At 42.8% G+C, this 14,204-nt stretch overlaps 1 protein-coding gene across 1 annotated transcript; it reads right to left on the reverse strand.

Moving 5' to 3' along the window:
• Nucleotides 1-3,666, reverse strand: LOC146342953 (vomeronasal type-2 receptor 26-like). The gene is made up of 4 exons (XM_084808668.1): nt 2,878-3,666; nt 2,353-2,580; nt 1,741-1,867; nt 1-1,099 (listed from the first exon to the last, which is right to left on the reverse strand). The coding sequence occupies exons 1-4, from the start codon at nt 3,664-3,666 to the stop codon at nt 189-191; spliced, it is 2,055 nt and encodes a 684-aa protein (XP_084664794.1). The 3' UTR covers nt 1-188.
• Nucleotides 3,667-14,204: the final 10,538 nt, after the last annotated feature.

Consider the following 14,204-nt stretch of genomic DNA (forward strand, 5'->3'; position numbering starts at 1 on the left):
GCCCATTACACAATCACAGCTTTTATTACCCATTTAACATGCATGTCCATCTCACACGTTTGTTGTGTTTTCTGGGAAAATGAGAGTACAATGGATCAGATTGGTAAAGAAGGTAGCCCAGCCTGGGTCTTCCATAGGCCGGCCCATTGTGTCCATTGCCCCAGAGAGACATACATATAATTGAACATTTAGAGTTTGAAAGTCTCTTTCTTCATGAGGTGTTCCTTGATGTTCAGTTCAGGCCTCAACACAAGGATGTAGCATTTGGGGGAAAAGATACAACCCAGTAACCCAGCACTAGAGGCTAAGATAGAGATGATCTCCACAGCTACCATGTATTTCCCCTTGGTGCTCAGGTAGGCCGGAACAAAAGATAACCAAACACTGCAAAACACCAGCATGCTGAAGGTGATAAACTTGGCTTCGTTAAAACTGTCTGGCAACTTTCTGGCAAGGAAAGCCACAATGAAGCTGATGATGGCTAGAAGTCCCATGTAGCCCAGGACACAGCAAAACATGATGACAGACCCTGAATTACATTCTGCTATGATCTCTCCAGCCTCTGACTGCATGTCTAAATCTGGGAACGGGGGAGATGTTCCCAGCCACACTGCACAAATGCCAGCTTGAATGAGGGAACAGGAAAGGATAATGGAGTGGGACAGTCTTTTCCCCACCCAGGTCCTTAAGCTGGACCCTGGTTTGGTGGCCATGAAAGCAAGAAGTACAGTGATCGATTTGGCCAACACAGAAGAAATCGCCATAGAGAAGATGACACCAAAAGCAGAGTGTTGGAGAAAGCAGGTCACTTTCCCAGGTTGTCCAAGGTAAAGCAAAGAGCATAGGAAGCAGAGCAGGAGAGAGATGAGGAGAATGTGGGTGAGGTCCCGGTTGTTGGCTTTGACTATGGGAGTATTTTTATGCTTAATAAACATCCCTAACACCAAGGCTGTGATCAGTGAGAAAGAAAAAGAAATTGTAGTTAAGCTGATCCCTAAAGGTTCTTCATAGGACAGAAATGTTATGATTTTAGGGATGCATAGATCTTGCTGCTTGCTTGGATATTGGTCTTCTGGGCACTTGAAACAGTCATTCATGTCTGGAAGGGGGAAAAGAGACCTCATTTCAGTTCCAACTCATGTATGAATTGGGGACAGTACTCATGACTGCCTGATTTCTCAGGTCTTCTGTGTTCTATTTTCATTCTTAACTACATTTAAAACATTTCTAATGAGTGTATCTCTTTTGACAAGCCATAACAAGTGTTCTCTGTGTTTGTGTCTCTGTCTGTCTGTCTGTCTGTCTGTCTGTCTGTCTGTCTCACACACCTACATCACTTACAGCAAGTCCAGATAGGTGTTGACTTTTTAAAACTGGCATCTTGAAACAAGTATACAGGCTTATGGTGCTCACATAAATGATAAATCTGCATGCATTGATTTTTGTGCACATTTCCAGGTGGCGCTTTCAGGGATTAAACAAACCATACGATGAGGCTGCACAGAGTGACCTGAGCACACAGTGGGGGCAGGTAGACAGACATTTAATTCCTTTGATCAGACATTTAATTGTGATAGAATTATCCTAATACTTTCACAAAAGGATACAAAACACTCTTGTCAAGTGGTTACAGTTAAATATATTTATTTATTTATAGTTAAGGTATTAACTTACCTCTTTGTGAACTATTACTTGCATTATCCATGTATGCTAGAATATTTTACATACCACATTACCTACCCCCTTTGTATGAAACCTTCCCCGCTGGGCACAGAGCACAATCGTAGCAGCAAAATTTCTTCCCTTCCTTCTTTCTCTTCTGATAACCAGGTTGGCATGCATCACTACATACAGACAGGGGCATCACCTATTCATAAACATGAAAGGTGTTTAGGGTGGAAGAAATTATATGTTATTGTTGTTGTAGTGGGGGTGGGAGTGAACTAATAGACAAAGGAACAAGTGGTCAGATGACATGGCAGAAGAGAATTCTGACAGTACTTTCCTAATCAAAAACCATTTTTTTGCAATTAGGTGTTGGAGGAAACTTTGAGGACCAGATACAAGAAATTTTCTACCCAGAATTAGGCATGCTCATAGAGTGCTCTACATTCCTGTTACGATCCACAAACAAGTTTGTTGTAGCTCTCTCAAATCTCTATCACTTTTCAATGGGCATGGTAATTGGTAAAAATTGACCAGGTTTTACTTGTCCTGCAAATGTACAATTGCTTTCAAATGTGTGACTTCATTGTACAGTTTCATTGCACATTATAAGGCCAATTTATACAGAAAAGGGATGCTCTGGCCCCTGATGCTGGAGCTCCACCTCCCCAATCCCAGCATCCACACCTGGTTAAAGCTCCTGTGCCACTCAATTCTATACTCATTAATGGTCATTTTTGCCCATTCAGGAGCAGTAGGATCCACTCGTCCGACTTTCACTCTTTGGAATGAGAAGTTTGGAAATATGACTATATTCATGATGTCAAATACAGCAACCATTTCCCTATCATCATTAAAAGACACTGTTTCTCCAGCAGAGTTGTTAAACAAAATGCCTTGAAGAAATGGGTGGAGCTAGTTTGAAGACAAAAAGGAAAAACGGAATATCATAACACATTGGAGCCTTTAAGCAGAGATTTACATACAATATTCCTTGCTGACACAATTCCCAAGGAGTTTCATCCAGCAAACACCAAGACTGGAAATCCAGCCAGGTACCTTTTTCACCCTCCAAGTATATTAAAGAAATGTGACCACCCAACACCTTCCCAATGGATAATGTTTACATCATTTCTTTTAAGGGTGCTGTTGTTGGATGCTGTTTCATCTTGTATTCATGTCAACAAAGCCATTCCATTGTGGACACATTACCTGCCAAGATTGGAAATCTCTGCATCTTTTACTTCTCGCCATTGCTCTGCACTTGGATCTTGATGAGTCCATGGCATGGAAAGCATGTGCCACAGCATAGACAGCATTATAGATACTGTAGCTGTGGCCAGTCATGCACATTTCAAAAACAGCTGAAGGAAGGCTTTCCAGTCTCTCCTCCCCAGTACACATTTTATCCTCCTGCTTTGGCACACTGGGATTTGGAAATGAGCAGTCAAATGCTTGCTCCCAGAACTCCTTGAGGAAACCATCTCCTTGTGTCCAATAAGGTTTTATGTTCTGAAGATATGTCAGGAAACCTAGAAGATTATTAGAGTGAATTGTGAAGGAAATAGTGCCATGGAACATCTTCAAGTTTCTGTGTGTTACAAGGCCTGTGACTGAAAGATCAACCTGGGCTGTCATAATCCACACCTTTCCAATGAAATCCTGAGATTCAGGATCTGCTAGAGCCACCAACGTGCTCAGCCACATAATGGTCAGAGTTTCACCATAGATGACACATGCTCTGGCATTCCTGTCCATGAAATGTAGATAAATATTTGATGTCGCAACACTCAATTCCTCAAAGGTAAGCAAAAAACTTTGGTTTGGGATTCTTCCTGTGAAGGCTGAACAGATTCCGTTCTGGGAAAATAAAGGCTCCAGGGCCTGCAAGAAATGTTCTCCACTTTCATTATCCATAACAAAAACACCAACCCATGTCCATCCAAAATGCTGAAGCAAATGGATAATCCCTGTATACAAATAGGCTTCATTAGGGACCATGTGATAAAAGGAAGGGCTGTATGTTATATCATGTTCTTCTGAAGCAAATGAGCCATATGTAAGCTAAAAGGAAAGCATAGAATCATAGAAGAGTAGGAATGGAAGGGGCCTATAAGACCATTGAGTCCAACCCCCTGCTCAGTTCAGGAATCTAAGTCAAAGCATCCCTGACAGCTGGCTCTCCAGCTTCATCTTGAATGCCTCCAGTGTGGGAGAGCCCACCACCTCCCTAGGTAATTGGTTCCATTGTTGTATTGCTCTAATAGTCAGGAAGTTTTTCCTGCTGTTCAGCCAGAACCTGGCTTCCTGTAACTTGAGCCCATGATTCTGTGTCCTGCACTCTGGGATGATTGAGGAGAGATCCTGGCCTTCCTCTCTGTGACAACCTTTCAGGTACTGGAAGAGCACTATCCCCTCAGGCTTCTCTTCTCAAGCCTAAACATGCCCAGTTCTTTCAGTCTCTCCTCATGGGGTTTTGTTTCCAAACCCCTGTTTATATACATATTAGTAATGGGTCATGTAGAGTACCTGAATACGTATGGACTATGTATGTAGTTGCATTCCATGAGGTCCAAGTTAATAGTACTAGAATTCAGGACACTTTTGGCTGATGTTAGGAAATGATAACCTATATCTATATCTATATGCTAGACACAACTGACTCTGCTCTATACTCCCTGATCCTCCAGATGGTCTGAAGTCAGTTTCCAGATAACTGTTGTCCAGTCAATCCCTTCTTTCTCACATCCAGAACCACAAAATCATTCATAGTATCACAAGAATTAATATGCGTATTTTTTTTATTATCCATTCACAGATCTTACCTGTGGAATCTCATAAAGACATAAGATATCTGCCATATGGAAGGAAATATCAGAACCCATTCCTCCAATAACAGCTATTAGATTTTTCTGGGTACCACATCCATAGTTGGGGACCAAACTATCTGAATTGAAAAGCAGGTCTAGTGTGGTACGATAGGTCATCCTTGCATCATTGTAGCTGTCAAAGATGTGGAACCCAAGTGTGACATTTGGCAAGATCTGGGGGTTCTTGTTGACCTCATTTACAGCAAATGCCAAGGCCAGGGTTTGCTGGTAGAACTTTGTCACCATGCTGTGTGAATAGAGTTAAACTGTGTCGCAAATAAATTCTATAATGCTTGTCATTATGGAGGATTTCAGTTTTTTTCTTTTTTGCAAATCCCAATATGAACTTATATATATGTAAAAATAAGTACCCTGCAATATGATCCAAACCCATAAACCATAATATTGCCCTTTCCACCAGCATGAGGCATTTGTATAAATTCTCTCTATTTCTTACATACTGTCAATGTCCTGTCCCAACAACCACTGTTATCATTATTTCAGACATCTTTTAGGTGTGTTTGATTTTGGAAATCCTAATCAATTGCTTCTTTATCTTTTATCAGAGTCTCCTCGTTGGTGTCTTCCTCACCAATTTCTGCTGTGTTTGCGTATTTTGCAATCTCTTGTAGAGATGGCTTTTTGCCCTTTATTTCTCAACATGTTTGCCAAACGTATTGGGCTGCTTAAAAGTCTTATGAGGCTACTATGCAAATTCAGTGTGATGAAAGAAAACACTCAGCACCATCTTCAAAATAGTAAGAGCTCTCTTATTATGGGAAGAGAAAACTTATTGGGGGAAAATCCCAGGCATTTTAGCATTTTAGCGTTCTAAATTTTTAGCTTTGCTGTTTTAAGTCTGTATTTTAAACTCCTGCACTGCTGCTAGGTTGTATTGTGGTTGTATTGTTATATTGTGGTTTTAATGTTCTATATATTTTCAATTGTTTTATTGTGTGTTGTTTGGTTTTAATTTTTGTGAACCGCCCAGAGAGCTTCGGCTATTGGGCGGTATAGAAATAAATAAATAAATAAATGAAAGAGAGCTGTAAACATGGTGATGAGTATGACATGCGCAAAGCTTCAATGACTGATGCTAGCACACTGCTTGTATATGTTCTTTGAGCATTAAGGATGTATGAGAAATTTGGTTTGATTCCATTTTTCTCAGAATACCCAGGTCACACTTCCAGGAACCAAATGAGGACCTGAATACAGTTTGCAGCCGCCATCCAAATGTTTCCAAGCTTGCAACGTGATTCTCAGAGCAAACAAAAGAAGTGTCAGAAGAATTTATATATTTGAAAAACGTGCATGAAAAAAATGCACACTTTGGGGGAAATACGCACAAGCACACTTAAATCAATGGTAGAAAAACGTATACACTTTTAAAAATGTGCATAACTGATGTCTGCGTTTGGGGGGAAATGCCCTGATTTTCATGCAAAAATAAAGTTCATAATCTGATACCGACATGAGTCACAACAAGCTTTGGAATTCAGACAGCTTCAGTGAGATCAAGTTTAGCTGATACTTGCACATACTTACGGGGAATTCAGTTACACAAACACATAGGTTTCCAAGCTCATGGGGGGGGGGGAGTTGCTTACACTGGAAAATCAAAGCCCAGTTCCTGAGAAGGGTGTTCCTTGAAAGGAATGTTTGGGAAAAGGAGTATGATCTGAGAAGCCATCCCACCAATGATGAAGCCGCCAGGCTGATACCACTCATGAGGAACAGGGAGGGGTTCAGTTGGGAGGCACTTGATGGTTTCTATCTTGCACATCATGTGAGGCAATAGAAACAGCAATGCCAATAAGATGGCTACCTGAAGGCGGAATTTCTCTCTAGATGCAGATGTTACTATGACTGTTGCATTGCCACTGGCATCAGGCCACTTTAAACAAGCCATGCTACAGGACAGCTTACTCTGCTGCAGTCGATGATCAACAAAAGGATATCAGCCCTAGCTTGAACATGAATACATGCAGAAAAACATGTATTTTTTCCTCAAATGACAACTGCGCTAAAATGCGTGGCAGCCAGGACCGTACAGTACAAGTGACATCACACTCTTCACCTCTTGCCACTAATCCTAGCTCTGAATGGCAGAAGTGGAGAGTTTTTAAACAGTTACTGAGTCATTAATGGATTGTTTTTCGACCGTCTTCTGGAAAGCTGTGAGTGCTTTGGCAAGGGGAGCCAGTGACAGTGATTCAGATAATTACAGGGTGGGGGGATAAATATATCTGCTGCCAAGTTTGGTCCCTGAGGGGCATCACTGGTAGCAAATGAGGCTGGTTTTTTTCTTGCTGCTTTTCAGTGGGAGAGTAAGAAGGAGGATAATTCTAATGGCCACAGTGAACAAAGACCAACAGGGAATTTTGGCCCTACAGCACAGATGCACAACCCACGGGCCTCAGGAGCTCTGGGTGTGGCCCTCAGAGCTGTGGGAACCCTGAACACTTTCCCGGGCAACTCAGCTGATCAGATGGACTGTAGTGCTGGGCCAGGTGGGGGAAAGGTTTCCTGGTGCTGCTAGTACAGTGGTCTCACGTGTAAGATCAGTGTTTCCCTGTTGTTACTCCATCTGGAATGGTCAGGAGAGAGGACGTTACTTACCAAGGACCCAGAGCATGCCAGAGTTGAACAACTGCCTTAGATGATTCTTCCAACAATGATCTGAGCACTCAGCTTTCTCTAGAGAAGACAAATGAGTAACTCATTCAGTTAAAACCCTGTTTTTTCTTTTCCTCCAGCTTTCACTTGTAGCCTCTTTCCCCTTATTTGGCATGTGTCATTAAGGCTGCTTAGAGCCTTTTTCTAAGGCCTGCCTGCAGCCTGTCCAACAAAGGTTGAAAACCTGACCCATCTTCTTCCACCAAAGATGAAGGTAGAACTGGGATGAAGGTATAACTAGGGAGTGGGCTCTTTTTGTATGGTCTTGTGGGCTTCCAGTTGCTTGCTGTTTGAATTGCCTGGCCCTATGTTGAGAGCCATACTTCTACTCATCCAAGAAAAAGAGGTAGGGTCAAGATTACTGGGACCACCACTCTGATGCACAACCCAAAGGACTTTCCAGAGAGCAAACTCTTGCCCCTGTCTCTGCCACCCCTTATGTCACCCTTATTTCTGAAGATGGCACCGGTGTGTGGGGGGGTCCTGTATGCTGTGTTGCTGCTAGGTCTTGCCTAGATCCCACCTCGAATACATGGAGTTGGTGTGTCACTCCCCTGAGGCCAACCCTACCCCACTCCCCTCATAACCTGGTCAGGTTAGTGGCTGCTAATATGATTTATTATATTAACTGTGGTGGTTATTATATTAACTGTGGTGTTGGAGGAAAATTCTGAGAGTGCCTTGGACTGCAAGCAGATCAAACCAGTCCATACTCCAGGAGATAAAGCCAGACTGCTCACTTGAGGGAATGATATTATAGGCAAAACTGAGGTACTTTGGCCACATAATGAGAAGACAGGATACCCTGGAGAAGATGCTGATGCTAGGGAAAGTGGAAGGCAAAAGGAAGAGGGGCCAACCAAGGGCAAGGTGGATGGATGATATTCTGGAGGTGATGGACTCGACCTTGGGGGAGCTGGGGGTGGCAATGGCGGACAGGAAGCTCTGGTGTGGGCTGGTCCATGAAGTCACGAAGAGTCAGAAGCGACTGAATGAATAAACAACAACAAAATATGATTTAGCAAATCATATTAGCAGCCACGAATCTCACCAGTTTATGAGAGGAGAGAGGGTGCCTGAGAATGGCCGCAAATGGATTTTAAAACGTATGAAATGGGAGGAGGTAGATCCGTGAACACAACATGCGCAGAAAGACTTTTTGATGATGTTATCTGCCACCCCCATCAGAAGAAATGTGTGAATTTTGGTAAATTCTCATCTTACCTAACTCTTGGTAGGGCCAACCTAACTCTTGGTAGGTCCAACCATGTGAGTCTTTCCCACTCAAAGAACACTGCAGAAGGAGTATTGGAACATCTCGATGGAATTACCCACTTGATCAGATATACCCATTCAGTAACTGTTTTCCCCATTTTAGAGGTGGGGACATAAGTCCATGGAGCTTGATTCTGACACTTGTTCTGCCTAAAATGAATGCTAAAATGAATATCAGGCTCCATGACATGATATGGGATGGTGAACAGAACTTGAAGATTTGGCATAAGGTAGAGCAGTTTATGCATCCATTGGGTTGCCTTCAGCAAGCCACAGTCTCTTGGTCTTAGAGCAGATTCACACACACACACATGCTCATCACTTTGTGACTTCAACATCAGGTACTCTTGTACATGTGGGAAGGGTCCTTGCATCTCACTGGCAAAGAGATAGAACTCTCCCATTGCCTTGCATACACTATGTTTCAATGGAAGTTCACAAATTCAGCTGCCGCTCATTATGGCTGGTTAACACATGCTTGTTAATTAATCACTTATTGCTTGCAACATTGGATGGTAAGCTGAAGGTGTGAACAGGCCATCACAGGTAGAAATGGCTGTCAGCAAACATTATTCTATTTCCAGGAAGGACTTGAATGGTGCTGAATCTTACAAGAAGATGTAGCACCATCCTTCTACTTACTGGGAGGAGAGTATCAGTGCTCAGCAGCTGGCACCTGGCCACCACAAGGACCTCTCTCTCCATCAATCTCCCTCTTGCAGTGAGGTGAGAGGGAATAAGGGGGAGAGAGAGAGAGAGAGAGAGAGAGAGAGAGAGAGAGAGAACTTTTTCAACTATAAAGAAATAAAATAGTAAAAGGTGGGGGGCTGAAATGGTTTGGGATTGTAAACTCTCTTAAAAACAAACAAACAAACAAAACTGGCTGACCCATTTCTCTGCCCCCTTATAGGAAGCTGAAATGTGGAAGGGCCATTCTGCATCAGTGATAACACATAGGTATCACTGCAGACCCATAACAGCCATTGCACCAGAGGGAGAAAATTCTCTTACTGCACATTATGAGCAGGGCTGTGCATGTTTCAGTCCAAAGCCTGAATAATGAGGTGAAGCAGGCTGATTCAGAGGTGCTCCATCTTGCTACAAAGCAGATCAGAACAGCACCGAGGCACCGTGAACCGATGCAGGTCACCTACGAGGTGCTTCATATATTCAGAGCTCTTCTCATGTCTTCTGAACAGTCCAGACAGGCTGTCTCCAAAATGTATGAACTTCTGAAAGATCATGCAAAGGGGGAGGAGGAGGAAGAAGGAGGGGAGAAGGGGAAAGGAGACAGAGGTGCCAAATGTATCAATTTGAGAGAGATCTGGCCACTGGGAGGGGAAGAAGATGAGGAGGGAGGGGGGAAGAGGAAAGGAGATGAGAGGAGGCAGAGGAGGAGGAGGGAGTGAGCTTTGCTGTGAGTCAGCCTGCACTAGCTCATTGTGAGAGAGGTCACGTTACTAGAGAGGAGAGGACTAGAAGAAGCTAGAGCAGTGCTCTCCATAGTGGGGTGTACACACCCCAGGGTGTGTGCAAAACAATACACCGAGGTGCACAAGCCGCCCAATAATTGAGCAGCCTTCTGCTGCCCTGACAAGCTGTCATTGTATGCAATGATGGTGGTGGTGGTGGCAGTGGCAGCAGGATAGGACGGGAGCCAAGAGGGAAGCTTTGTGGCATTTCTCTCTCGGCTCCGGTCCTATCCTGCCTCTGCTGCAGCCACCGAGAGCAACTGTGCCAGTCTCTGCCAGGCATGACAGAGGAAGTGGTAGGAACTGGAGCAGCTGGCATCCTGCGGAAGGAGAGCGGGAAAGAGATTAACCCTTCCCACTCTCCTTTGGCAGAACGAAGCCAAGAAGAAAGCATGTGCTATGACAGCTATATTAGTCTCTCCCCGCCCTGCCCCACCCTTCTGTAATAGGTTTACCAATCATTCTTGTTGTCTGTTCATTTAAAAATCCAGAAAATTTTCCTGTAGTAGCTTATCTCCCTGCCCCCTTTTCAATTCTGTCTCAACCATTTGTTTGTTGTTACTTTGATCCTGTCTAGATTTTTTTTATAAATATACATAAAAATATAGTATTTTCCTTTCCTTGTTCTTGGCTCCCCTCCACCCCCTTTCTCAATTCCTGTATTCCTTCCCTTCCCATTTTTGATCTCTTTTCCAATAATAATAATAATAATAATAATAATAATAATTTTTAGAAACCCTTTCTCTTCTATTAGGATTATAGTTACCCCACCCATTCCTTTGCTTGTGCGTCGGTGTTTGCTTTTCTTTTGCTCTTGTGTGTATCTGTGTGTGTGTGCTTGCACTGTGTGGACAAGCAAACAGTATGTGTCAAATGACTCCATACAGTCCACATTTCCAAAATCAGTGGGCAAAGGATTACACACACTAACAGCTATTATTTAAATAATATAATGCTACACTGTGTGTTGCAAAGCAAGCAAGCCCAATAAGAGGCATCTTCAGGGTCTTGGCAGGGGCAGAGGTGGGTGACATGCTGCTGTGCCCTCCTGGCAGGGTTGCTGCTTTGCTTCCTGCCTCTATCAGTCCAGCAGACAATTGCCATTGCTCTTTGCTGAAGTCAATGTCTTTGTTTGCGTCCTGCCTACTAGCCAGTGTTTTCCCAAGCAATTCAGCCAAAGAGACCCTGAGGTTATTGACTTTCAATAGAAAAGTAGTGCTATTTGCACTTCAAAGAAACCTACAGCAAAGCTTAGGGATAGTGACCTCCTCACTGCTTCAACACCAGATTTGATTATCCCTTTATGAACTTTGGTTTGAGTTTCTGAGAACAGCACATTTTACCTGTGCCTAGCACAAAAACCCTTGGGCCAAACTGTCTGAAATGTAGCAGGTGGGATGCCCTCCGGGGGGGGGGGCTGTGCGTTCCCCAACTTTCATGCATTTCTGTGCAAGCAGTAAAAAGTTATAGCTCTTTGCTTTGAGAGGTTTCCTTGAAAAATCAAATCTCACCTGTGCCTTGCACAAAAACTATTGGGATGAACTGCCTGAGACTTGGCAGGTGGGATGCCCTCCAGGAGGCTGAGAGCTCCCCAAATTTCATGTATTTATCATGATAACTGGAAAAAAAATGTCCATTTGCATTTTCCCATGCAAGTCAATGGGAAAACGCCAAAAATGAGTGATTCGGATGTTCGAAACGAGTGATTCGGATCACGGTGAGGCTGAATGCCAGTGCATTCAGCCCCCTGAAATCTGTGGCAGAATGAAGGCCCCCCTCCCACTCCCCCATGAAAGGCGCGCAAAACGGAGCACTTACCTGCTGCCATTCGCGCTGCTTTGCGAATGGCATTCGTGTCCGCGGCTGCCATTCGCTTCTTCATTATAGCCGTGATAGGCTACATAAATAATTACATAGCCTATCACAGCTAACACAGGGATGCCATTTGTGTCCCTGTGGAGGCCGTGATAGGCTACGTAAAAATTTACGTAGCCTATTGCGGCAAAAAAAGGGAATGCAAATGGCAGCCGCCGTAGCCACCGCCACTTACATTCCCTTTTTTTGCCGTGATAGGTTACGTAAATTTTTACGTAGCTTATCAAGGCAAAAGACAGGGGCGCAAATGGCATAGTGGCCGCCATTTGCACCCCTGTCTTTTGCCATAATAGGCTACGTAAATATTTACATAGCCTATCGCGGCACAAAAAGGGAACGCAAATGGCGGCCGCCGTAGCTGCTGCCATTTGTGTTCCCTTATTTTTTTGCCATGATAGGCTATGTAAATATATATGTAGCCTATCATGGCAAAATACAGAGATGCAAATGGTGGCGGCTACGGCCCAGTGGATGGATGTCCAGCTGTGGGTGGCCCCAGCCGGCAGCTCCACAGAGTCGCTGCGGAGCAGAGCTGACCATGGAGAATTTCAGGGTGACTGCAAATGTCACCCTTCGAAAAGGTAAGTGACCTTCGTACATCCCTACTGAATCGGTCTGAAGTGAAGCAGGGCTGCTTCAGGAGGTCTGAAGGAGCATCTGAAGTAAAGCGTGGGATCTGTGCACAGCCCTAATAATGAGGCACTTTTGCATTTGCACCGTCACTGTGTAAGTATCTTCTAGATACATGTGAACAATGGGGTATAATTGAAAGACATCTGTTGTTCATAAATGCTTTGGTATGGAGCTTCGATGTCCATTCCGGTATCCAATTTGTGGAGTGTAGATCAGAAACAGTGAAGCCAGGACTATCTTTGTATCAGAACCATTGGTGATTCCATTGAGAATGCCTGGTGGGAATGAATTCAATTTGTGGAGTGTAGATCAGAAACACTGAAGCCAGGACTATCTTTTGTATCAGAACCATTGGTGATTCCATTGAGAATGCCTGGTGGGAATGAATCCAATAGACCTGAAGAGGACCAGAACAGCTAGGGAAGACAGTCTGCAGTGGCAAGTGGAATACTATGCCCCATCTTTCCAAGAATGAATTGGTGTTACAGTAATTCCTCCCATGATAAGCATTACGTCTGTAGACATGGCAATATATCTATCTATCTATCTATCTATCTATCTATCTATCTATCTATCTATATCTATATCTATATATATGCACAAATACAACGAGAGAAAGCAAAGTAGAAATTGTACAAAAAGAAAGAAATATTTACAGGTCTTCATTCCTGAGAAATTTCATCTATTAATATTTACTTAAATGCCCATGAGATGTGTATATAAATATACTTCCTTGTAAATGTAACTGATTTTACATATGGCAAAGAAATGTGAGGCACACAGAAGTCCCTAAACTAGAGGATCAGCCTTGGGACTGGCCCATACATACCTATCAGTCACTTGATGATAGCAACACAGACATATAACTTACGTGTGTGAATGAGCCACAACACGACTATAAGAATTTTCACATCACTTCAAAACCTATGATTTTGCTCTTTATTTATTTATAAAGCAATACTTTTTAATAAAATTAGTTCATCAATACAGGACAAAAATAGATGTGACAGTAAACACATGGGTAGCAATAATACATCTGCTTTAAAAAAATGTAATAGCAGGCAGGGAGAGGGGGAGAGGAAAGCATTAAACCTCCACTCCCTGCACACTGCAGTTCCAAAGAATATTTATGTATTCAATTGAAATATCTATATGCCACCTTTTAGGGTCAACCCTGTCAAGGTGCCATCCAACATATAAATTCAAAATATATAACCAATGATCCATTTAAAACCAAAAAGTACCATATAATAAAATTAATATATAACAAGAACAAATAATAAATTTAATCACAAACAATACCCAGTCCACTAAGAATAACAAGATCAAAGAGATTACCAAAAGCTAAGCAACTGCTTCTTTTTCTTTAAACCATAGTTGAAAATTGTTGGTAGTCAATGAATAGTCAAGGTTCTACAAGTCTCTTTATCTTCTTTTCTCATGCACATTGTTGCATACATTATTTGAGGTGTTCACTAATGGTTCCAAGAAAATACAAAAACACAAATATGATCAGCCATCAGAAAATCACAGGTTTTAATCTCCATTCGATATAGTGGTCATGACTGAATTGGCTGAATGTGTCATATATTGGCTCTATGTCCTGATAAGATAGGAGTTAGACAAGGATTGGACTGGTGTGTAAAATAGCCCACCCGAAATCCTAGAGTTGGTTCCCTGTCTCAATGCCATAGATATTGTGAAAGAAATACATACAATAGGGCAGTAACAGTCC

Source organism: Heloderma suspectum, chromosome 6, assembly GCF_057233095.1.
Source record: "Heloderma suspectum isolate Gila_16-S chromosome 6, 16-S_ref, whole genome shotgun sequence".
NCBI classification, from domain to species: Eukaryota; Metazoa; Chordata; class Lepidosauria; order Squamata; family Helodermatidae; genus Heloderma; species Heloderma suspectum.

Coding starts and splice junctions, on each gene's coding strand:
- LOC146342953 (XM_084808668.1), bottom strand. CDS start 3,666: ATGGTCCCTAATGAAGCCTATTTGTATACAGGGATTATCCATTTGCTT. Junction 1,868..2,352: donor GGCACAGGAGCTTTAACCAG/GTGTGGATGCTG, acceptor GTTTATGAATAG/GTGATGCCCCTGTCTGTATG. Junction 1,100..1,740: donor GAAGGTTTCATACAAAGGGG/GTAGGTAATGTG, acceptor TCCCCCTTCCAG/ACATGAATGACTGTTTCAAG.